The following is a 26,650-nucleotide window of genomic DNA, read 5'->3' on the forward strand; positions in this document are numbered from 1 at the left end:
CGCGGTCAGTGTCCAGTCCGCACGGATGAGCGAGGATGCGTCCAAGGAAACCGAGGTGTCCGATACCTGCTCATTCAGCCAAGACACTGTGAAGCTTGTCCGTCCCGGCGCTCATCGCCAGCTCCGCAGTCCTGTCTCTTCATCCGCATCTCCTCCAGTCTCTCCAAACGGACTCTGGTGTGGCAGAGACCCAGCAGCTGGTCACCATGGCCTAAAGCAGTGGTTCTCAAACTTTTTTTGTCATCCCCCACTTTGGACAAAGGGGAGTTTTCAAGCCCCACCTGCCCCCATCGCCCCAACAGAGCGCTAATGCCAAGCTTTAACATTTTCAAATTTATTGAACATCAAGTTGTATACATTCAAACTCAATAACATAAAATAACATTAAGTTCAATAATAAATAAAATAACTGTGCAGCTGTGGTATAACTTGCATCAAGTTCAATAATAAAAAAAAAAAAGTGTTATAACTTGCATCACGTTCAATAATAAATCAAAAAAACTGTTATAACTTGCATCAAGTTCAATAATAAATCAAAAAAAGTGTTATAACTTGCATCACGTTCAATAATAAATCAAAAAAAGTGTTATAACTTGCATCAAGTTCAATAATAAATCAAATAAGTGTTATAACATGCATCAAGTTCAATAATAAATCAAAAAAAGTGTTATAACTTGCATCAAGTTCAATAATAAATAAAAACAGTGTTATAACTTGCATCAAGTTCAATAATAAATCAAAAAGTGTTATAACTTGCATCACGTTCAATAATAAATAAAAAAAAAGTGTTATAACTTGCATCAAGTTCAATAATAAATCAAATAACTTGCATCAAGTTCAATAATAAATCAAAAAAAGTGTTATAACTTGCATCAAGTTCAATAATAAATAAAACAAAAGTGTTATAACTTGCATCAAGTTCAATAATAAAAAAAAAAGTGTTATAACTTGCATCAAGTTCAATAATAAATCAAATAAAAGTTCAATAATAAATCAAATAACTTGCATCAAGTTCAATAATAAATCAAAAAAAGTGTTATAACTTGCATCAAGTTCAATAATAAATAAAACAAAAGTGTTATAACTTGCATCAAGTTCAATAATAAATAAAAAAAAGTGTTATAACTTGCATCAAGTTCAATAATAAATCAAATAACTTGCATCAAGTTCAATAATAAATACAATAAAAGTGCCACTTTGCAATCTTTGCAAAAAAAAAAGGAGGAGCTATGCATTTGGCAAGACAGGGCAAGTGACAGCACTTTCCCCCAGGAGAGCCACCTTGCTTCACTGTGAAACAGCACGGCTGTATGATTAGCTCCCATTTCCTCACACAGTGCAGAGAACAGTCGCGCTTTCAGTGGTCGTGTTTTGATCAAATTTACCGCGCTCACAACATCTGTTAAAACCTCATTGAGTTCGGGGCTGAGCTGCCTTGACGCTAGTGCTTCCCGGTGAATGACACAGTGTGTGCCCGTCAGGTTTTTGTTTCTCTGCAGGCGCTGGCTCTGGCTCGACGACCTTTGAGGTGCGAGTCACAAATGTATATATTTGTGTAATTGTGGTCCACACATTAGCCTGCTACCCATCCGCGCGAAAGTTTGTTCCGCTTAGCCCCGCCCCCATTAGTTACTGTTGCTATGTCTGTCAAACTTTCGCTTGTACCGAGAAATATAAAGCCTACAGTAAAAATAAGTACCGGTAATTTCCATTTATTTATATAGCGGATTTCACAGCCAGAATCACAAAGTGATTTACAGTGTGTATAGAAAATGAAAGCATAGTAAAAAAAATAATCTAAGAATATAATAATAAAAAAAAAAAATTTAAAGTGAAATTTCCTCCCGTTCCTCGCGCCCCACCTGTCATGTCTCTATTCCCCACACTTTGAGAAACGCTGGCCTAAAGGCTCCCGGCAGGCAGACCCAGAAGTTCACAAAAAAGCACCGCAGAAGTCACCAGAGTCCCACCCCTTGTCACACAGTCCCAAAGGGTCCTGAACCAAAAGGCAAAAAAAAAAAACCCACATGAAAACAAGAAGGAAACATCCGGAACACAAAAGCATGACACAAGAGCACAGAGCTCCTGCCACCAGCAGCCACTACAGCGGCGCCATCTAGGGGAAAAAAAGATTCACAATTGCAAGTTATAAATGCGTATTCAGTACGACAAAAATAAATTTTTTATCATTGTAAAATATGAAAATGTGCTCTAATATACTGAAATATTTTTTGTACTCAAATCATGAGGTGCCCAACGATTCTCACCCCAGCACATTTCTTAAGGCGTGAGTGAGGTTCAACCAACATCAATCAATCAATCAATCAATCAATGTTTATTTATATAGCTCTAAATCACAAGTGTCTCAAAGGGCTGCACAAGCCACAATGACATCCTCGGTTCAGAGCCCACATAAGGGCAAGGAAAAACTCACAACCCCAATGGGACGTCGATGTGAATGACTATGAGAAACCTTGGAAAGGACCGTATATTTGGGTGCACTTCTGTTGGTTTTCTGTTGCTTTAAAACTGTTGCTTTTGCAGACGAAAGAAACATGAAAGGAAATTACGAATAAAGAAAGCCAACCAATCACAGCTCTGCAGTCCCTGTCGCTGTTGACCTGAGGTTAGAATTTTTTGGAGGTGCACATCGAGGTTCGCTGGAAGGTTGGGATTGGGAGGACGGTGCAGGATAATGAAACTTTTATATGTGCAGACTGACTTAATAGAGTCATAAATATATTAAAATCCCAGCCGGATGTTTGCTATATGTTGTAAAAAGCTGCTCATCTTGTCTCAATAATTAATGTAAATGTCAAAAATAAGATCAATTAAACCTGCAAGCAGCGATGGACGGGACCGACTTTGACGGCACATAAAATCCAAACCGGAGCAGTAATTAAAACTCTTTGGTCAACTTTTAATCAGAAGGGTTCAATCTCTCTCCTGTGCTAGTTTGAAGCCGACACGACAAACGCGCTCAGAGGAGATAATGTTTGAAAAAAGGTGACCGGTTTTTACAAAACTTTTGTTTTGAAGGGGGAGTTGCAAACTTCTTGTTGATTTTTGCTGGGGGTTGTCAATATATGAAATGTAGGTCTAAGTGAGACCTACATAGAGGTTTTTGTCCCATGTCTCTAAGACAAAACTGCTCCTAGGAAGACAACTCAGACAAAACAGGCAGTTTTGTCTGAGTTGTCTTCCTAGGAGCAGTTTTGTCTGTGTTTTCTTCCTAGGGGGCGCTAGAGCGCAATTTTGAGTTTTGGGGTTGGGTCTTTTTATTAGATCGCAATTTTTGCCAGTCCTGATGTGTGTGTCCAGTTTGGTGAGTTTTGAAGCATGTTAAGGGGGTCAAATTACAGCTCAAAGAGGCAAAAGTCACTGTTTTTACTAAAATGTTGTTTTGAAGGGGGAATTGCCAACTTCCTGTTGATTTTTGCTGAAGGAAGTCAATGTATGAAATCTAGGTCTAAGTCAGACCTACATAGAGGTATTTCACGTCTCTATGACATTCTTACCGGAAGTTACAAGCAGTTTTGTCTGTGTTTTTTCCTACGGGGCGCTAGAGCGCAATTTTGAGTTTTGGGGTTTGGTTTTTTGATTAGATCGCAATTTTCGCCAGTCCTGATGTGTGTCAAATATGGTGAGTTTTGAAGCATGTTAAGGGGGTCAAATTACAGCTCAAAGAGGCGGCGGAATAATAATAATAAAACACACGAAATACAATAGGGTCCTCTGTCCCAAAGGGACATTGCGGTCCCTAATTACACAATTCATAACAATCAATACATTATGTTAATTTCACTACATTTTGTTCAGTCCACTTGTAAAGTATTATATTTGATGTACTAAACAATATTTGACATGACTGAGCTAATGTTTGTTTGTGTTGTCTTGCATCTAGATGTCCAACATCCCATCAGTCTTTATCCCAATGAGAGCAGACATTGTACAGTAAGTGGTTGTTTTATTATGTTTGTGTATCTTGTTTAGCACTTAGCAATACTGCTACATGATGCTAAGAGTTTCACTAAAGCTGCTTCTGTTTATCACACAGCTTCTAAAACTTGTATATCATCCTCTTTATATTCAGGATCAAACATAAAAGGTTCTGGATCTTAATTTGTCTTACAGAAGTCGTTGTTGTCTCTCATGCAGTTTGCCATGATTAGTAGTGTTGTTGTTGAAGGAAATGATTAACATGAATCATTCAACAAAATTGAAGAAGAAACTGAAGCTATTGAGCCATATCGGTTTGAACCGTATGCAAGCGAAACCGACGAAAACGACACGACAGCCAGCGACACGGGAGAAAGCGAGGACGAATTCGGCGATCGCCTTCTAACCAACGATTGGTATGTGTTTGTTTGGCATTAAAGGAAACTAACAACTATGAACTAGGTTTACAGCATATGAAATACATTTGGCAACAACATGCACTTTGAGAGTGCAGACAGCCCATTTCAGGCGCGCTAAGAACATATATTTTTCCACGATTTCAGCACTCAGGTTAACCATACCTAAATAGACACAAAATACTGCATTACACAAGACTACCCCAATGTACCGTATTTTCCGCACCATTAGCCGCACCTAAAAACCACAAATTTACTCAAAAGCTGACAGTGCGGCTTTTAACCCGGTGCGCTTTATATATGGATAAATATTAAGATTCATTTTCATAAAGTTTCGGTCTCGCAACTTCGGTAAACAGCCGCCATCTTTTTTCCCGGTAGAACAGGAAGCGCTTCTTCTTCTACGCAAGCAACCGCCAAGGTAAGCACCCGCCCCCATAGAACAGGAAGCGCTTCTTCTTCTACTGTAAGCAACCACCCGCCCCCGGAAGAAGAAGAAGCGCGCGGTGCATGCTGGGATATGTGACGTTTCATTTCCATTTGTGTGTTTATGTAAAGACCCCAAAATGGCTCCTATTAAGTGTGTTGTCTGTCTAATTATAAATAATGCAGACGAGGCGTGTTAACTGAGTTCTCAACGTTTATTCACAGCGTGCTCATAACCACATTCTAACTCCCAGCATACAACAACGCTTCTCAGGGCTACCGCGCATGCTCGTCACTATCGTTGCATGCTGGGTAGTGTAGTTGTTATATTTGCTAGCTCATAACATCACATTAAGAGACACGCTTACGCGCTTAATTCAATACTCGCCGTCATTCCGGGTGGATTGACAAAAGACCTCCAGCCGCTACATATTGGTGTCAACAGGGCATTCGAAGCTAGACTGCTAACTGCGTGGGAACAGTGGATGACAGAAGGCGAACACACCTTCACTAAGACAGGGAGACAGCGCCAGACGACGCCAACATCACCTTCACTAAGACAGGGAGACAGCGCCAGACGACGCCAACATCTGCCAGTGGATCGTAAATGCCTGGGCAGATATTTCGGTCACAACTGTGGTCCGAGCTTTCCGGAAGGCAGGATTCACAGAACTGCTGGACAACAGCGACACTGACTCCGATGACTTCGACGAGACGGAACTGGCCATTTTGGATCCCACATTTGCCCAACTTTTCAATTCGGACACCGAAGACGAAGAATTCGAAGGATTTACGAATGAAGAATAACTTCAGAAAGTGAGCGCTATGTTTATTTTGTGTGTTGTGACATTAACGTTCGAGCAACATTATGTTGCTATTGCTCTGCACTATTTTGAATTTTACTATGTTTGTGATTGCACATTTGCGTACATTTTGGGACAGAGTTGTTAGAACGCTGGTTTTTAATATATTATTAAAGTTTGACTGACCTATTTGACTGTTTTTTTGACATTCCCTTTAGCGCAGCGTAGGCGCGGCTTATAGTCCGGGGCGGCTTATAGGTGGACAAAGTTTTGAAATATGCCATTCATTGAAGGTGCGGCTAATAACCCGGGGCGGCTTATAGTGCGGAAAATACGGTACTCGAATGATTGAAAAAAAAAAAAGTTTTTAAGCTAAATTACTGGTAAACACAGTTTATGTATAATAATTTACGTAAAACCGTGAGTAATGAATAAAGTTTTCATCAATTAATATATTCTGTAGACATACCCTCATCCGCTCTCTTTTCCTGAAAGCTGATCTGTCCAGTTTTGGAGTTGATGTCAGCAGGCCAGGGAAGCTAGGGTCGATATTCTTCTCTTGATCATCTTCGGTGGCATAAGGGACGGTGTGAGCCAAGACATCCAGGGGGTTTAGCTCGCTCGTCTGCGGGAACAAACTGCCGCCATTGCTTGCCGTGCTACCGAGGTCCTTTGTCCCTGAATTGCTCACACACTCCGGCAGATTCAATGGGGGTCTGGCGGCAGATTTCTTTGACTTTATCGTTGGAAATGCATCTGCTTTGAGTGTCGCAGGATATCCACACATTCTTGCCATCTCTGTCGTAGCATAGCTTTCGTCGGTAAAGTGTGCGGAACAAACGTCCAATTTCTTGCCACTTTGGCATCTTTGGGCCACTGGTGCAACTTGAATCCGTCCCTGTTCGTGTTGTTACACCCTCCGACAACACACCGACGAAAGTGAGAAAATGGCGGATTGCTTCCCGATGTGACGCCAGGTTGTGACGTCATCGCTCCGAGAGCGAATATTAGAAAGGCGTTTATTTCGCCAAAATTCACCCATTTAGAGTTCGGAAATCGGTTAAAAAAATATATGGTCTTTTTTCTACAACATCAAGGTATATATTGACGCTTGCATAGGTCTGGTGATAATGTTCCCCTTTAAAATATCGCAATATTTAAAAAAGGCCATATCGCCCAGCCCTTGTTCCTGGTCCAATCCCCACCTTCTGCCAACCTCGTCACGTCCGTTGTGTCCTTGAGCAAGACACTTCACCCTTGCTCCTGATGGGTCGTGGTTATTGCCTTGCATGGCAGCTCCCGCCATCAGTGTGTGAATGTGTGTGTGAATGGGTGAATGTGGAAATAGTGTCATAGCGCTTTGAGTACCTTGAAGGTAGAAAAGCTATACAAGTATAACGTATTTACCAATTAAATTAGCAATTAGATTAACGTATTTCATTACATTCAACAATACTGCAATAATAATGGTCACCATGATCATTTTGGTCACAATAATTTTATTCAGCCACTTTATTTATTGTTTTGGTTGTGTATATTTAAAGGGGAACATTATCACCAGACCTATGTAAGCGTCAATATATACCTTGATGTTGCAGAAAAAAGACCATATATTTTTTTAACCGATTTCCGAACTCTAAATGGGTGAATTTTGGCGAATTAAACGCCTTTCTAATATTCGCTCTCGGAGCGATGACGTCACATCGGGAAGCAATCCGCCATTTTCTCAAACACCGAGTCAAATCAGCTCTGTTATTTTCCGTTTTTTTCGACTGTTTTCCGTACCTTGGAGACATCATGCCTCGTCGGTGTGTTGTCGGAGGGTGTAACAACATGAACAGGGACGGATTCAAGTTGCACCAGTGGCCCAAAGATGCGAAAGTGGCAAGAAATTGGACGTTTGTTCCGCACACTTTACCGACGAAAGCTATGCTACGACAGAGATGGCAAGAATGTGTGGATATCCTGCGACACTCAAAGCAGATGCATTTCCAACGATAAAGTCAAAGAAATCTGCCGCCAGACCCCCATTGAATCTGCCGGAGTGTGTGAGCAATTCAGGGACAAAGGACCTCGGTAGCACGGCAAGCAATGGCGGCAGTTTGTTCCCGCAGACGAGCGAGCTAAACCCCCTGGATGTCTTGGCTCACATCGTCCCTTATGCCACCGAAGATGATCAAGAGAAGAATATCGACCCTAGCTTCCCTGGCCTGCTGACATCAACTCCAAAACTAAACAGATCAGATTTCAGGAAAAGAGCGCGGATGAGGGTATGTCTACAGAATATATTAATTGATGAAAACTGGGCTGTCTGCACTCTCAAAGTGCATGTTGTTGCTAAATGTATTTCATATGCTGTAAACCTAGTTCATAGTTGTTAGTTTCCTTTAATACCAAACAAACACATACCAATCGTTGGTTGGAAGGCGATCGCCGAATTCGTCCTCGCTTTCTCCCGTGTCGCTGGCTGTCGTGTCGTTTTCGTCGGTTTCGCTTGCATACGGTTCAAACCGATATGGCTCAATAGCTTCAGTTTCTTCTTCAATTTCGTTTTCGCTACCTGCCTCCACACTACAACCATCCGTTTCAATACATGCGTAATCTGTTGAATCGCTTAAGCCGCTGAAATCCGAGTCTGAATCCGAGCTAATGTCGCTATAGCTTGCTGTTCTTTCCGCCATGTTTGTTTGTGTTGGCATCACTATGTGACGTCACAGGAAAATGGACGGGTGTATATAACGATGGTTAAAATTAGGCACTTTTAAGCTTTTTTTAGGGATATTGCGTGATGGGTAAAATTTAGAAAAAAAACTTTGAAAAATATAATAAGCCACTGAGAACTGATTTTTAATGGTTTTAACCATTCTGAAATTGTGATAATGTTCCCCTTTAAGGGTATCCCCTTCAACAGCGACAGAACCTATTCTATTGATTGTGGTTGTGCAAAATTGTGCTGACAATATTATTTTCATCATTTGTTTGTTGTTTTGATATTTAAAAGTTGACATTCTAATCAAAATGTTAAATTATGTGAGAAATACACATTTATTGCATTTGAAAGGATGAATGTTTGCATAATTATGTATTATCTTTACATCAATGGTTAATTTGGTCTCATAAACAATGTTTGCAATAATATCGTTTATCGGTAATTTGTAGGTCAATATATCGTCTAGCAAAACGTGTTATCGTCCCAGACCTACGTTCACGACCATAATATTTTGTATTCAACAAATATAATTCAACTAGGGCTGCAATAACTAATCGATTAAAATCAATTATACAAATAGTTGGCGATTAATTTAGTCATCGAGTCGTTGGATCTATGCTATGCGCATGCGCACAGGCTACGTTTTTTTATTTTATTGTGTTTATTTTTTAACTTTTATTTATGAACTGCGACATTTACAAACAGCTGAGAAACAATAATCAAAATAATAGGGCTGTAACAGTATGTGTATTTGTATCGAACCGTTTCGGTACGGGGGTTTCGTTTCGGTGCGGAGGTGTGCCGAACAAGTTTCCACACGGACATATTAAAGAGCGTACTGCACGTTGTGTAAACAATACTCAAAATGCCGGACATTTGAGGCATTTGAGAAACTCCGCCCTGACAGCTCCGCTAAAGAGGACATGTCTGGTGAAAAGAGGACGTATGGTCAGTCTATCGTAGCCCATTAGCTGCTAGCATGCTAGCAAAAGAGGACATGTCCGGTGATAGCATGCTAGCAGCGACCGAGCTCGGTCCTGACCATACGTCCTCTTTTCACCGGACATGTCCTCTTTTGCGGGGCTGTCAGGGCGGTGTTTCTTAAATGCCTCAAATGTCCGGCATTTTGAGTTAGGGTTGCGTGTATTTTCAATGTACGTTCAGGGTTAAGAAGGGGTTGAAAACACAACAAATTGTGCGTGCAGCACCATGGTGAGGGAGGGGCAGAGACAGAGAGAGAGTTGTGATAAACGCGCAAGCATCGTCAGGCTCTGCTTTTTATCCATAGATTTATCAATTTAATTTGTTATTATCTACAGCAGGGGTGTCAAAAGTGTGCATTTTTGTAACATTTTCCTTGTTTTATTTGGCAAGTTGAAAGAACATGGCGCCAGTATGCTGTTTCTTTTCAATAAAATACTGGAAAGGATAGAAATGTAGTTTCTCTTTTATCCGATTATTAATCGAAGTAATAATCGACAGATTAATCGATTATCAAATTAATCGTTAGTTGCAGCCCTAATTTCAACCTTTGCAACCCATTTACATTTTTTTTTACCTGTTTCTATTATCAACTCTATATTATATAATACATTGCAATATAGATTTGAGGTCATGTCGCCTATCACCAGTCTTATTTTCCTGTGAATTGTGTTGCAAAGAGTGGTCGGTTCATACATTAACTTAGTTTTCTTTAGTACATGTAAACGTACTGAATGTCTCATGTGACTGAGCAAAGCTGGATGTTTCTAAAGCATATATTTGTCTTCGTGTGTCCTGCAGAACATCTTCTCATTGAACAACAGGAGTGGAGCTTCAGGATGGTGAAGGAGGAGCCACAGCCCTTCCACATTAAAGAGGAAGACAAGGCACCAGAGACTCTTCACTTGAAAGAGGAAGAGGAGGAACACAGCATTAGTCAAGAGGGAGATCAGCTTGAATGGTTGGAGGAGTTCCCAGTGATTGGTGTCATTGTGAAGAGTGAAGATGATGAGGTCAAAGGTGAGAGTGAGGAGAAGAGAGAGGCGGAGCCTCCAAGCAGCAGCTCAACTCAACACATGACAACAGAAGCTGATGGAGACCACTGTGGAGGATCACAAGCAGACAAGCTCTTAGCTCCACTATCAGATAGTGAGGACACAACGTCACACTCTCCTGACACTGATGATGAAGACTCTAAAGATGATAAGACATGTCACACTGACAACACACACTTCACATGTTCTCACTGCGACAAAACCTTTAATGACCGTCGCAATATGAAACGACACTTGAGAATACACACTGGAGAAAAGCCATTCGTGTGCTCAGTTTGCAGTAAAAGATTCTCCCAGAAGGCAACTTTGATAAGACACACAAGAATACACACTGGAGAAAAACCTTTTTCATGTTCAGTCTGTGGTAAAGGTTTCATAGGAAGTGGTGACTTAAAAGTGCACATGAGAATACACACTGGAGAAAAACCTTTTACCTGTTCAGTATGCGGTAAAGGTTTTATACAAAGTCACTATTTGAAAATACACATTAGAAAACACACTGGGGAAAAACCATTTTCATGTTCAGCCTGTGGTAAAGGTTTTATACAAAGTGGTGAGTTGAATGTACACATGAGAATACACACTGGAGAAAAAACATTTATGTGCTTAATTTGTAGCAAAAGGTTCACCCAGAAGGCAAATTTGATAAGACACACAAGAACGCACACTGGTGAAAAACCTTTTGCCTGTTCAGAATGTCATAAAGGTTTTACGCAAAAACAGCAATTGAAAAGACACGAGTACACACACACAGAGGAGAAAGTGTAAAGCTGTAGTGTACCAGTGTAAGAAACACAAGTGTGCTGGTGAGAATTTCTCAACGAGCTATTGCAAGGAAATCAGGGATTTCACCATCTACGGTCCGTAATATCGTCAAAAAGTTCAGAGAATCTGGAGAAATCACTGCACCTAAGCGGCAAGACCGAAAACCAACATTGAATGCCCGTGACCTTCGATTCCTCAGGCGATACTGCATCAAAACGCGACATCAGTGTGTAAAAGGATATCACCACATGGGCTCAGGAACACTTCAGAAAACCACTGTCAGTAACTACAGTTCGCCGCTATGTCTGTAAGTGCTAGTTAAAACTCTGCAATATAATACTTACAAATGTGACTCAAAAGTGTATAAATGAAGATATAACAACTAGAAAGCAAAGTCATCATTGTCAGCTCATTTTTAAATAAAATTCAATAAAAAAAATAGATTTTTTTTAAAAATGTGTATTTATTGACACATGAACACACACAAGTACCGAAAATTGGAACCATTGAATACCATTGTCGATTACTAGATACCAGAAATTTGGACCTTATAGTTTCAAATACCAAGTCCCCATTGCTAGTCAAAGGTCATATAGAAAGATGGCTGCAACTTTCAAAATAGATTGCACGCCTAATTCTGCTCACTTAACGTACGTAATCCACTTTGCACATGTTTTGTTGATTAGCTTTGTGTGTGCAAACAATTTGGCACGTGTTTTATAATAATAATGAATTTGATTTATACCTGTGACGAGGTGGCAACTTGTCCAGGTTGTACCCCGCCTTCCGCCCGAATGCAACTAAGATAGGCTCCAGCACCCCATGCGACCCCGACAGGGACAAGCGGTAGAAAATGGATGTTACTGCAGTGTGTAAATACTGTATGGTACTACAGTGTGTGTATATGGTACTACATACAGTATCTATATGGTACTACATACAGTATAGTACTGGAGTACACTTGTTTTTTCTGTGATGGGGACATAGAATCAACAGTACATTTATTCGATGAATGTATGTACAGTAAAGTTCTATAGGATGATGTACATTATTGACTTTTCTCTAACATTCCAAACTAGCCCATGTTCTTACAGTTATATTAATTTGAGGATTCTAAGAAAGGAAAAACCACAATAATAGTGATGGGTATTTTGTATTCACAAATGTAGATTCTTAAAAAAACAAACAAAAAACGTGTCTATAAACTTTGACAAAGAATTCTGCCATCTTCTCTCATCTGTGGGACTCCTGGACGGGTAACGGTCTGTGGAACTGCACCATGCAGTTGGCCAGCTCGAACTTTTAGACAACCCCTAGGTACATGTATTTTTGTTTTCTATCTTGCATTATGTGTATATTTTTCTAATTGTATCCCTGTGTGTAATATGCCTGTTGACATATACGGTACAGGCCAAAAGTTTGGACACACCTTCTCATTCAATGCGTTTTCTTTATTTTCATGACTATTTACATTGTACAAACCCCGTTTCCATATGAGTTGGGAAATTATGTTAGGGACGGCGTGGCGCAGTGGAAGAGTGGCCGTGCGCGACCCGAGGGTCCCTGGTTCAATCCCCACCTAGTACCAACCTTGTCATGTCCGTTGTGTCCTGAGCAAGACACTTCACCCTTGCTCCTGATGGGTGCTGGTTAGCGCCTTGCATGGCAGCTCCCTCCATCAGTGTGTGAATGGGTAAATGTGGAAGTAGTGTCAAAGCGCTTTGAGTACCTTGAAGGTAGAAAAGCGCTATACAAGTACAACCCATTTATCATTTATGTAAATATAAACGGAATACAATGATTTGCAAATCCTTTTCAACCCATATTCAGTTGAATGCACTACAAAGACAACATATTTAATGTTCAAACTCATAAACTTTATTGTTTTTTTGCAAATAATAATTAATTTAGAATTTCATGGCTGCAACACGTGCCAAAGTAGTTGGGAAAGGGAATGCTCACCACTGTGTTACATGGCCTTTCCTTTTAACAACACTCAGTAAACGTTTGGGAACTGAGGAGACACATTTTTGAAGCTTCTCAGGTGGAATTCTTTCCCATTCTTGCTTGATGTACAGCTTAAGTTGTTCAACAATCCGGGGGTCTCCGTTGTGCTATTTTAGGCTTCATAATGCACCACACATTTTCAATAGAAGACAGGTCTGGACTACAGGCAGGCCCGTCTAGTACCCGCACTCTTTTACTATGAAGCAACATTGATGTAACACGTGGCTTGGCATTGTCTTGCTGAAATAAGCAGGGGCGTCCATGGTAACGTTGCTTGGATGGCAAGATATGTTGCTCCAAAACATGTATGTACCTTTCAGCATTAATGGCGCCTTCACAGATGTGTAAGTTACCCTAATACAGCCCCATACCATCACACATGCTGCCTTTTCCACTTTGCGCCTATAACAATCCGGATGGTTCTTTTCCTCTTTGGTCCGGAGGACACGTCGTCCACGGTTTCCAAAAACAATTTGAAATGTGGACTCGTCAGACCACAGAACACTTTTCCACTTTGTGTCAGTCCATCTTGGCTTCGCTGGGTCTGAGCTCATCTGACGGCGTTTCTGGGTGTTGTTGATAAACGGTTTTCGCCTTGCATAGGAGAGTTTTAACTTGCACTTACAGATGTAGCGACCAACTGTAGTTACTGACAGTCGGTTTCTGAAGTGTTCCTGAGCCCATGTGGTGATATTCTTTACACACTGATGTCACTTGTTGATGCAGTACAGCCTGAGGGATCGAAGGTCACGGGCTTAGCTGCTTAAGTGCAGTGATTTCTCCAGATTCTCCGAACCTTTTGATGATATTACGGACCGTAGATGGTGAAATCCCTAAATTCCTTGCAATAGCTGGTTGAGAAAGGTTTTCTTAAACTGTTCAACAATTTACTCACGCATTTGTTGACAAAGTGGTGACCCTCGCCCCATCCTTGTTTGTGAATGACTGAGCATTTCATGGAATCTACTTTTATACCCAATCATGGCACCCACCTGTTCCCAATTTGCCTGTTCACCTGTGGGATGTTCCAAATAAGTGTTTGATGAGCATTCCTCAACTTTATCAGTATTTATTTCCACCTTTCCCAACTTCTTTGTCACGTGTTGCTGGCATCAAATTCTGAAGTTAATGATTATTTGCAAAAAAAAAAAAAAAAAGTTTATCAGTTTGAACATCAAATATGTTGTCTTTGTAGCATATTCAACTGAATATGGGTTGAAAAGGATTTGCAAATCATTGTATTCCGTTTATATTTACATCTAACACAATTTCCCAACTCATATGGAAACAGGGTTTGTAGATTGTCACTGAAGGCATCAAAACTATGAATGAACACATGTGGAGTTATGTACTTAACAAAAAAAAGGTGAAATAACTGAAAACATGTTTTGTATTCTAGTTTCTCCAAAATAGCCACCCTTTGCTCTGACTACTGCTTTGCACACTCTTGGCATTCTCTCGATGAGCTTCAAGAGGGAGTCACCTGAAATGGTTTTCACTTCACAGCTGTCATAGTTTTGATGCCTTCAGTGACAATCCACAATGTAAATAGTCCTGAAAACACTTTGAAATGAGAAGGTGTGTCCAAACTTTTGGCCTGTACTGTATGTTATATTTGTTGTAAATGTCCTACTTTGATTAATAAAAGTTTAAAAAAAACATACTTCTTGAAACATCAAGTGTAGCAACATCATCCAACCACAAGGTTTCAGCAAGAGTCTACATTAAGTAGGCAGAACACCTAAACATAAATCAGAATAAGCTTTATCAGCCAAGTATATTTAAAGGGGAACATTATCACAATTTCAGAAGGGTTAAAACCATTAAAAATCAGTTCCCAGTGGCTTATTTTATTTTTCGAAGTTTTTTTCAAAATTTTACCCATCACGCAATATCCTTAAAAGAAGCTTCAAAGTGCCTGATTTTAACCATCGTTATATACACCCGTCCATTTTCCTGTGACGTCACACAGTGAAGCCAACACAAACAAACATGGCGGATAGAACAGCAAGATATAGCGACATTAGCTCGGATTCAGACTCGGATTTCAGCGGCTTAAGCGATTCAACAGATTACGCATGTATTGAAACGGATGGTTGTAGTGTGGAGGCAGGTAGCGAAAACGAAATTGAAGAAGAAACTGAAGCTATTGAGCCATATCGGTTTGAACCGTATGCAAGCGAAACCGACGAAAACGAAACGACAGCCAGCGACACGGGAGAAAGCGAGGACGAATTCGGCGATCGCCTTCTAACCAACGATTGGTATGTGTTTGTTTGGCATTAAAGGAAACTAACAACTATGAACTAGGTTTACAGCATATGAAATACATTTGGCAACAACATGCACTTTGAGAGTGCAGACAGCCCAGTTTTCATCAATTAATATATTCTGTAGACATACCCTCATGTCAGCAGGCCAGGGAAGCAAGGGTCGATATTCTTCTCTTGATCATCTTCGGGACGGTGTGAGCCAAGACATCCAGGGGGTTTAGCTCGCTCGTCTGCGGGAACAAACTGCCGCCATTGCTTGCCATGCTACCGAGGGCCTTTGTCCCTGAATTGCTCACACACTCCGGCAGATTCAATGGGGGTCTGGCGGCAGATTTCTTTGACTTTATCGTTGGAAATGCATCTGCTTTGAGTGTCGCAGGATATCCACACATTCTTGCCATCTCTGTCGTAGCATAGCTTTCGTCGGTAAAGTGTGCGGAACAAACGTCCAATTTCTTGCCACTTTCGCATCTTTGGGCCACTGGTGCAACTTGAATCCGTCCCTGTTGGTGTTGTTACATCCTCCGACAACACAGCGACGAGGCATGATGTCTCCAAGGTACGGAAAACAGTCGAAAAAACAGAAAATAACAGCTGATTTGACTCGGTGTTTGAGAAAATGGCAGATTGCTTCCCGATGTGACGTCATCGCTCCGAGAGCGAATATTAGAAAGGCGTTTAAATCGCCAAAATTCACCCATTTAGAGTTCGGAAATCGGTTAAAAAAATATATGGTCTTTTTTCTGCAACATCAAGGTATATATTGACGCTTACATAGGTCTGGTGATAATGTTCCCCTTTAATACAAAAGGACTTTGACTAGGTTGATCTATTGACTGGCTCATTGACATGAACCATGTTCAACTAATGAGGCTCTCCTCTCTGCTCTGACTGCAGCTAGGACTGCAAAACATTCTAACTTAGATTGTTTCCCTGGTTTTCCTGTTCTGTAACCCTATACGGCAGACCTGGGCATTCTGCAGCCCGCGGGCCACATCCGGCCCTCTGTGAGTCCCTGTCCGGCCCGCGTGAGGCCAATCATAAATTACAAAATAAATTTAAAAAAGTATCTATGTCGAGTGTGCAATACAACGGTGCTGCTTTTGTTTTGAAAAGCGTTATTTGTATTACTTCCGTGTGGACGTATGCGCGTGCGTCATTGTGAGTGAATGTGAACAGCGGCAATCACAAATTACAAAATAAAGTTTAAAAAACATCTATGTCGTGCGCACAATACAACTGTGCTACTTTTATTTTGAAAAGTGTTATTTATGGACGTATGTCCGGGTGTAACCTGTGAGTGAAGGTGCACAGTGACAAGTGATGCCCGGTTTACACCCTGTCGAGTTACTGAATTATATACGTGAGTCCAGCTGTACTTTATAATGTGGATACTTTTATTAGCTCAATCACAACAGGTATCTCGCTCCCTAGGTCCTCCCACACTGTCTCCCGCTCCGTCGCACCTCGTGACGTCATAGCCTGTCGACTCAGTAGTTCTCCCATAATACAATCACACCACATCTCCCCTTTCTAGAATCAATGGGTAGACTGCCATTGATTCAACAGACCTTGAGGATTATTCTGCCTCGTGGTTGGAAGGTCTGCTCCTATATGAGCCTGTACCAGACAATCAAACACACACACATATTTTACCCTTAGAACAATCCACTTCAACATCAATACTCAAACATCCATCCTATACTAATCCTGTACTGTCCTCACCCTAAGCCCTGCAACTGACTTGAACATTTACAGTACAATAAAACATATCCAAAACGCTCCAATTACACTTTTCTGTCTTTTCCCACATACAGTAACATTCTTTTTTTTTTTCATTAGAGTCTCTGTAATGTCTCTAGGAAACAAAATTATAGGTCCAACCTAGTTGGTCTCACCACAGCCCTCCCAGACCTGGTTCTAGGAGTAGGAGTAGATGGAGGTTCTGGAACACTCTGCTGCGATGGTTCTGCTGAAGGTTGCTCCGGAACGCCCCCCAGGAACGGCTCTGCTGCACCATGGCCACTCTGCTCCGGCAAGGATCCCATAGAGATGAGATGACGACGGTTCCGTCTGATGGTCCCATGGGGCCCTTCCACCAGATACGATCGTGGAGTGGTGTGACGTCCGATGATAGCTCCGGCTTTCTTTTGGTCCTTGATCCACACGTCCTGTCCCGGATTCAGTCTGTCAAGGTTCATTGCACGATGCCGCAGGTTGTAGCGTTGTGCATCTTTTGTCCTCTTCTCCCCTTCTTTCCGCATAACAGCTTCACTATCAGGAAGAGCAGGATTTAGCAAAGCAGGAAGGATAGGCACTGTTGTGCGGAGCCTCCTCCCCATGAGAAGCTGCGCTGGACTATACCCATTGTTGAGAGGGGTAGCCCTGTAAGCGAGCAAAGCAAGATAGGGGTCATCTGCTTTCTTTAGGAGACCTTTCACCGTCTGTACTGCACGTTCGGCTTCGGCGTTACCTTGAGGATATCTTGGGCTACTGGTAACGTGCCGGAATCCGTAAGAATGTGCAAACTCGGCGAAGCCTGCTCCAGAGAACTGGGGCCCTCCATCCGAAACGAGAAGATCCGGGATTCCGTGACGTGCATATATCGATTTTAGGTGGTGGATTACATCATTTGACCTTGTGGAGGTCAGCAAAGCAATCTCCACGTACCTTGACATGTAGTCCACTACCAGCAGGTAGGTCTTGGTACCGAGCATGAATAAATCAGCTCCTAACTTCTCCCATGGTCGGCCTGGGTATGGTGACGGCATCAGCGGCTCCCTGTGGTTCTGTCTCTCCTTACAGCATGTTCGGCAGTTGAGAACCAATTCATTCAGCTGCTGGCTCAGCCCGGGCCACCATACTGACTGTCGTGCCCGCTGTCTACACTTCACCACGCCTTGGTGTCCTTCATGCAATTTGGCGAGAACATCATTTCTCATTGTAGAAGGGATGACGAGCCTGTGTCCCTTCAGCAAGACACCATCTTGAACTGTAAGGAACGCCTGCTCTGCCCTGTACAGCCTGAGTGCTGGTTCTTTGGAACCGTGTGCTGGCCAGCCTTCAGCACACAGCTGCATCACCTGTGCACACACACTGTCTCTCTGCAGCTGCTCTCTCAGCTCCTCCAGGTAGTCAGCGCTTGCAGGTAGGTTCTCCAGTACCATGTCCACATAGATGTTGGTTTCTTCAAACAGCTCTTTGTCCGCTGCTGTCTCCTCTCTCTTAACAGGAGCTCGTGACAGCGTATCAGCTGTCCACAGGAACTTCCCTGGCACATGAGAAATAGAATAAGAATAGCGCATCAGACGCATTCTGAAGCGTTGGATCCGTGGAGGTAGAGCATCCAGTGCTTGAGACCCCAGAAGACTCAGGAGAGGCTTGTGGTCCGTCTCCATCTGGAAATGTTTCCCAATGAGGAAGTTGCGGAACCTCTCACAGGCCCAGGTCAGCCCCAAAGCTTCCTTCTCTACTTGTGCGTATCTCTGCTCTGTTGGCGTGAGAGACCGCGACATGTAGGCTACTGGCCTCCACTCTTCGTCCCACTTTTGTAGCAGTACGCCTCCCAACCCGTACGACGACGCGTCTGCTGAGACTTTGCACTCTCTGTTGGGATCGTACATGGCTAGCACTGGTGTAGATGTGAGTGCATCCTTTAGATCCTGGAAGGCCCTTGCCTGGTCGACGCCCCACACCCAGCAGTTCTTTTTCGACAGGAGATCTCACAGAGGCTTGTCTCTCTCGGCCAGCTGCGGCACAAACTTCCCAAGTTGATTTATCATTCCAAGAAAACTTCTCAACTCAGTCACAGTTGTTGGCTCCTGCATCTTCCTCACAGCTTCTGTTTTGCTTGGGTCTGGGCTGATGCCACTGGTGGAGAGCACGTGGCCTAGAAAGGTCACCTCTGACTTTGACAGATCGCACTTATCGACATTCAGAGTGATGCCTGCCTTTTGGATCTTTTCTAGCGTGGCATGCAGGCGAGCATCATGCTCCTTTTGTGTTCGGCCCCACACCAGCACGTCGTCCATGTGGCAAACAACACCCTCAAGCCCTTCTGTGACCTCCGTCACCATCCGGTTCTGAAAATGTTCGGGGGCGGATGCTATGCCAAACGGTAGCCGTCTGAAGTAATAGCGCCCGAAGGGTGTAATGAAAGTTGTCAGTTTTGATGAATCTGCAGTTAGAGGAATTTGCCAAAACCCCATGTTTGCATCCAGCTTACTAAAAATTTTGGCTCCAGCCAGCATTCCCAGTGTTTCCTCCACTGATGGCAGGATGAACTTTTCCCTACACACTGACTCGTTGAGTTTGGTGAGATCGACACATATACGTACAGCACCTGTCTTTTTGGGCACCACCACTATGCCAGCGCACCAGTCTGTTGGCTCCTCAATTCTACTTATCACCCCGAGTTGTTCCATGCGGGACAGTTCCTGCTTGACTTTGTCCATTAAAGGCAATGGAATCCTCCTTGGTGTCTTAAGTGAGAATGGTTCCGCCCCTGGACTCAGCTTGATGGCATATGGCTGCCGTACTTGTCCGAGCCCGGTGCATAATTTTGGGTAGTGCTCCTTTAATGTCTCCATAGTAACGCTGTCTAGGCGTGCTACAAGCCCCAGCCTACAGCTCACAGATCTTCCCAGCAGGGCAGTATGCACATGACGAGCGATGTACACATCCTCCCTCTCTGACTTTTCCCCTCTCCTCAGCAGCAAACTGGCGACGCCCACCACGTCGAGGGGATTTCTTCCTGGTCCCAGGAGTGGCTTTGTTGCCTTTCTGAGACTAGGTGGATAATTTCTGCATGTGTTTAGGAACACTGAGTGAGGCAAGACTGTCACATCAGCACCTGTGTCTATTTTGAATGTCACACTGCTCTCATGGATGCCAATTTTGACCATCCAAGGATCCCCATCCTCCGTGACACTGCCGAGGAAGATTTCCTCCTCATCCTCTTCAACTTCATGCACTGATTTGGACTTGCACACACGTTTGTAATGTCCCCTCCTCCCACATGCATGGCATCTCACTTCATTAGCAGGGCAGTCACTTTTTGGATGGGATGGAGAGCTGCCACAATTTTGACACGATGACTGTGCGCCCTTGTCCTTGCTGTACTGAGTACTGTGTGGCTTGTACTTTGGGCTATCAGCATATTGAGGTTTATTTTTAGCAGACTTGAAGTTGCTCTTGAACACTCTATCAACAGACTTTGCATCACTTGCCTCTGATCTGGTGGTGTCCCCTCGGAGAGTAGACTGCTGCCTTTTCACCTCCTCGCTCTGTCGTGCCATTCTTATGGCTTTATCCAAGGTTAGATCCGCGTCCAACTGCATGCGTTCAGACAGCCCCTTGTCTTGCAATCCGACGACAAGTCTGTCTCTGATCAGTTCATTGTGTAGCATCCCGTAGCTACAATGCTCCGCCAGCGCATATAGTGCAGTGACAAACGAATCCACACTCTCCCCTTCTTTCTGCTTGCGCATGTTAAACTTAGCACGCTCGTAGATAACATTTTTCTTCACAACAAAGAAGCCTTGTAATCCCTCGCGCACTCCCTGGTATGTACGTCTTTGAGCGGCCGTCAGATTTAACCCACGGAGAATATCATCCGCCTCGTCCCCCATGCAATAAATCAATGTGTTCACTTGATTGTCCTCGGAGCTTGCATTTAGGTTACTTGCCAGGCGAAATCTTTCGAATCTCCGGATCCATTTGTCCCACTCTTGTGGATTTGAAAAGTCAAAGGACTCCGGTGGCTGGATGTTGAACGTAGCGCACGGTCCCACGGCAACCACCGGCGCGTTGGGTGGCCGTGCAGGCGCTGCCGCGGCTTCGTCCCCCTCACTCGTGTTGTCCTTACTTCTTTATCCCTTGACGCGTACAAACTATATTTTCACTTGGCTCACACTCCACATTAACTACAGGACTTCTGACACCATGTCGAGTTACTGAATTACATACGTGAGTCCAGCTGTACTTTATAATGTGGATACTTTTATTAGCTCAATCACAACAGGTATCTCGCTCCCTAGGTCCTCCCACACTGTCTCCCGCTCCGTCGCACCTCGTGACGTCATAGCCTGTCGACTCTGTAGTTCTCCCATAATACAATCACACCACACACCCGAGACGCTAAAAAGAGAAAAGTTGATGACGAATGGCGTGTTTTCAACAAGACATGGATTACAGTGACGTGCAGTCACTAGAGGATCATGGAAAGAAAAAAAATGTAAAAAGAAAACATTTTTATTAAATTGTTATATGTATCCAGTGATTATACTATAAAGTTATTTTCCATTTAACTTCGCCAGTTTTAGATTATTTTTATTCAAAATCGCTGAATTTTCACATTTGCCGTTCAAATACTGAGAAGAGACAGTTGAGGCACGACACTCAGTGCCTCAACATGGATTGCGGACTTGGCTAACTGCTGGCCTGCTGTGCAGTGAGACCGTATTGCTATATGAACTATATTATACATTTCCATAGTTTAGTTAGCTGAGGTATATAATGTACAGTGTATTTTGTCAACAACTGTATGTGTGTAACGTATTTCTTGTGCTGAGCGATCATAAAACGGCTGCAAAAGACGCACTGGCTGAGGCTCCAGTAATCCCGCCTCCTGCACCCCCGCCGTGGATTTCAACCCCTGACGGGAGTGTTATATCAACTAAAGCCCACACTTAAACTTTCCACGTGCAAGATTGAATCTATTTAAAAAAGTTATTTCATAAGAAGCCAAAAAGTGCAAAAACAATAATGTTCGTGTTGGAGGAGTTGTGAATGACTGCAGGGCCACAACATTAGGTACACCTGCAGACTGCAGGTGTACCTAATTCACAACTCCTCCAACACGAACATTATTGTTTTTGCACTTTTTGGCTTCTTATTAAATAACTTTTGTAACCTATTTTTATGGGCTTTCCTCTATGTGATGTTAAGTTCCTGTTGTGCGCTGTTATACAGTATATGCCTTGAGCTCTTATTTTGAAGGCGCTAAGAGCGGAAGTGATGACACGTTGGAGTGGAGCGGAAGTTTTTGAAAGAAGGTAAATAAAGTGGTCCTCGTGTAAACTGGAGCCTCTGTGTTTGTTATTTTGTAGTTTCATACAGTATAGGTGACATTTATAAACCCTCGGATACACTTTTTTAAATAGATTCAATCTTGCACGTGGAAAGTTTAAGTGAGGGCTTTAGTTGATATAACACTCTCGTCAGGGGTTGCGTTAATCCAGCACAACAGCGGCAAATGGACTTCATTTATAAAAAAAAAGGTAAGACCATAATAACGTTTTTTTTTAATTAAATGTGCTTTTTTGTGTGCTACAGTTTGTATGTGTAAAGTTAAAGTTAAGTTGAAGTACCAATGATTGTCACACACACACTAGGTGTGGTGAAATTTGTCCTCTGCATTTGACCCATCCCTTGATCACCCCCTAAGAGGTGAGGGGAGCAGTGGGCAGCAGCGGCGCCGCGCCAGGGAATAATTTTTGGTGATTTAACCCCCAATTCCAACCCTTGTTGCTGAGTGCCAAGCAGAAGAATGCTGGTATGAGCTTTTAAACATAACCCGTTAACTGCTGCCAATCAAATGGTGAATAAGATACTCTTTAGGGTTCATATGTTTGTAAATCTGACTGTGATGAAGTCAGTGCCTCACCAGCCATCAACCTCACCGCACATCACTGAGTGCCAAGTATTTCTTTACAGAAATTAAAGGTAAAGCCGCGTGCTTAATGTGTGGTACACAGGTTGCTGTGTTTAAAGAATATAATTTGAATAGTCACTACACGACGAAGCACGAGGAAAATTACCGGAATCTGCCTGATGAAGCGCGCGCAAGGGAGGCTGATGCGTTGATGGTAAAACTGCAAACCCAACAAGGACTTTTTGCCAAATTTCACACCCCCAGAAATGCAGCCGTCAGGACAAGTTTCGTCATTTCTCACAAAATCGCCAGAAAAAGTAAGGCGTTTTCTGAGGGTGAGTTTATTAAGGAGTGCTTATTGGACTCTGTTGGGCTGATATGCCCGGACATTTGGAGCTTCAGCTGAAGAACAGAACGGCCGACTTTGACTGTTTTTCGCTGGCTTTGGATGAGAGCTGCGATGCACGTAACACCGCCCAGTTGCTCATCTTCTTACGTGGGATAACTGCAGACTTTCAAATCACGAAAGAGCTGGCAGCCATGCAGTCAATTAAAAGGCACAACCACAGGTAATGACTTGTTCACATAAGTAAATGCGTGTTTGGACATGTTAGGACTGAAATGGGACAAGCTGGCAGGTGTGACAACAGATGGTTGTCCAAATCTGACGGGGAAAAATGTTGGACTTTTGCAGAAATTTACATTTTTGCATTGTATTATACATCAGGAAGTGTAGTGTAAGACAGTGTTAAAAATAAAACCATCAAAAGCAATCGGCTTTTGGTATAAAGTTAAGTTAGGTTAAATGAAAGTATTATTATTATTATTATTGTTATTATTTATCTTACGGTATATCAAAAATAATATTGAGCAAAATTTAATTGAAATATTGTCGGTGTGGCCCTCCAGCAGTGCTCGGGTTGCTCATGCGGCCCCCGGTAAAAATTAATTGCCCACCCCTGCTGTACGGTGTTTCTTTGTCTAATCTTGAACAGTTTTGCGCTGAAAACATTTCATTGTACTTGTGCAATGACAATAAAGATGCATCCCTCACTTTGTAAACAGCTCAGCAGCCATTGTTTTATCAAACACATCAAATAATTTAATAAATGTCACTTTTCACTCCTCTATTAGTCTGAAGTATTTTATTTTCACACATTTACTCTTTTTTTTCCACTTCATCCATTGACATTTCTAGAAGTACATTTGAAATGTTTGCCCTTAATGCTGGTACGTGTCATGTCTGTGTAATCATGTTTTGTTTTAGTCATGTTTTGTTTGGTTATTGGACTCTTTAGTTTCTGGCGTTTCGCGCCCTTGTCTTGTTTCCATGATTACCCATTAGTTTCACCTGTTCCACGTTTGGACTCATTGTGCACTCTTGTTTGTCACCATAGCAACCCATTAGTTTTCACCTGTCACGTCACGCACCTGTTTCACGTTTTGAGTCACGCACCTGTTTTCGTTAATCATGTCTGTAGTATTTAAGTTCATTGTTTTCAGTTTGTCTGTCTGGTGACATCCCACAATTATGCTCTGCACATTTCTGACACTTGATTTCATGTCCATCGTTCATGCTGCTCCTTTTAGTCCATGCCAAGTAAGTTTTGTTTATTAATGCTATAGTCTTTTGGTTTCATAGTTTGTTCTCCGCCACTGTGCGCGCTTTTCGTTTGTACTTTATTTTGATATATTAAATAAATCATGTATTTACATTCCCGTCTCGCCCGAGCCAACTTTCCGTTGCATTCCGGAAAAGCAAACACCAAGGACCAAGTCATGACAGTACGTGTGCTTTCATCTTTCCTCCATCAAGACAGCTCAGCTTCACAATGTTGGAATATTGACTGCTGATATTAATATTATTCTATTGTTTAGCAGATTTCACTTGACCCCTTTTCTTTGCTCAACTGAACTGGATGAAAGTGTCTTAAATTGTCACAAATGTTATATATATATAATAATCTTCCATTTTTCATCTCCATTACTGTTTGATTTGACTCTCTTATTTTATCTAGAAAGAACTTGACCATAAAAAGATGACTGGACATCAATAAACTGTCACTAAACTTCAATAAAACTAAATATATCCTATTTGGATATTGTAAAAGTGTAAAACACACATTATGATGGCTAATATTTAAATAAAGTAAGTCGAGGTACCGGTAATCACATTTTAGAATTGATTATAGATGAAAAACTAAGCTGGATGCGACATATGACTCACATAAAGAACACATTATCAAAAAGCACTGCAGTGTTAAATAGAACAAAATACATACTCACAAATAATAACTACATTTATTGTACCTAACTTCAGTTGAAGCATACATTGTTTATTGCATAAAGGTCTGGGGACATACATATGAAACACTCACAAAACAATATTCGTATTACAAAAGAGAGTAATAAACAGGGGCGTCACTAGCTTTTAAGGACAGGGGGGGCTTTGACCCCAGGAGATGCACAGGATGCGAGCGAACGTTACGCACGAGCACAAAACTTCACAAACGGCTAACAAAGACTTAGAAAATATTCATTGTTATTATTATTATTTTTTTTAAATGCACGGGACGAAATGAAATGCTCCCCGGGACGATGGCTTTTAACCATATATTTTCTTTTTCTTTTTATGTATTTATTCATTTTACATTTTATATTAAATGTCTTGGTTTTTCCTCCCTCTGAAAATCATATTAAATGTTTAACAAGCCATCCTATAATAATAAAACAGCTATTAATGTAACAATACAATAAAACAAATATATTTAATGATGTTTTTTTTCATTATTTTAACAATAGGCTTATGTATATTACTTTATATAGATTCTACAAGAAACACAAAACTTAAAAAATAAATGATTTACATTTGCACACACAAGGTTTTGTGCAGCTTCACTCATTGTAAAGGAAGATAATGTGCTTCGTACACCTGCAGGACCGCAAGCAAGGTCGCAGAGAAAATGCGGGCTGGAATTTGAGTGATGTGGGCATTTTCTATATGAACAAGTGGAATGGATTGGATACCGACACACAAACGGGACTCTCTACCTTACGCTACGAAGTGAGGGGAAACTGAGTGAATAATAACAGGTTATATGATTATTTATTTAAACTCATATTTGGGCCACTTTATAATGAATATATCGGCATTTATTTGTAAAAAAAACAAACAAAAAAACACCAAATTATTTAGGGGGGCTTAAGAATATTTTAGGGGGGCTTCAGCCCCCCTAAAATAGGCCTAACAACGCCAATGGTAATAAAGATAATTAATAGAATGGATTACAGAGACCCAACAAATGATTCATAAAGTCACACATTTAAAAAAAAGTAAATGATCTTGTATAAAACACAACCATTCAAATGATGGATAAAGTAAATAATAATATGCTTCCAGAAGATGTTTCAGATGTGAACCAGTAAATATGAACTAAGAGGGATTTATGAGTACTCAAAAGCGAAAGTATGAACACATGTAAAACAAAAATGTATATCATATAAAGAAGTTCATCTATGCAATCATTTACAAAAATATTTACATGAAAATATTCAACACACATGTAAAAACAATATATGAATGTGTACAAAGCTGAAATATGATAATCTAGTCTGTACACA

General features: G+C 41.8%; 2 protein-coding genes across 3 annotated transcripts in view; one reads left to right on the forward strand and one right to left on the reverse strand.

Moving 5' to 3' along the window:
* Positions 1-12,068, forward strand: part of LOC133624035 (uncharacterized) — a 15,174-nt gene extending 3,106 nt beyond the window's left edge. For both annotated transcript variants that reach the window (XM_072916231.1, XM_061987621.2), the window contains 2 exons: positions 3,905-3,954; positions 10,077-12,068. In XM_072916231.1, coding sequence (XP_072772332.1) covers positions 10,115-11,098 — 984 coding nt within the window. In that variant the 5' untranslated portion in view covers positions 3,905-3,954; positions 10,077-10,114 and the 3' untranslated portion in view covers positions 11,099-12,068. The remainder of the gene's footprint in view (positions 1-3,904; positions 3,955-10,076) is intronic.
* Positions 1-26,650, reverse strand: part of LOC133623983 (uncharacterized) — a 185,528-nt gene that overhangs the window by 128,082 nt on the left and 30,796 nt on the right. The gene's annotated exons all lie outside the window — the stretch shown is intronic.

This window comes from Nerophis lumbriciformis, linkage group LG26 (assembly GCF_033978685.3).
Source record: "Nerophis lumbriciformis linkage group LG26, RoL_Nlum_v2.1, whole genome shotgun sequence".
NCBI lineage: Eukaryota > Metazoa > Chordata > Actinopteri > Syngnathiformes > Syngnathidae > Nerophis > Nerophis lumbriciformis.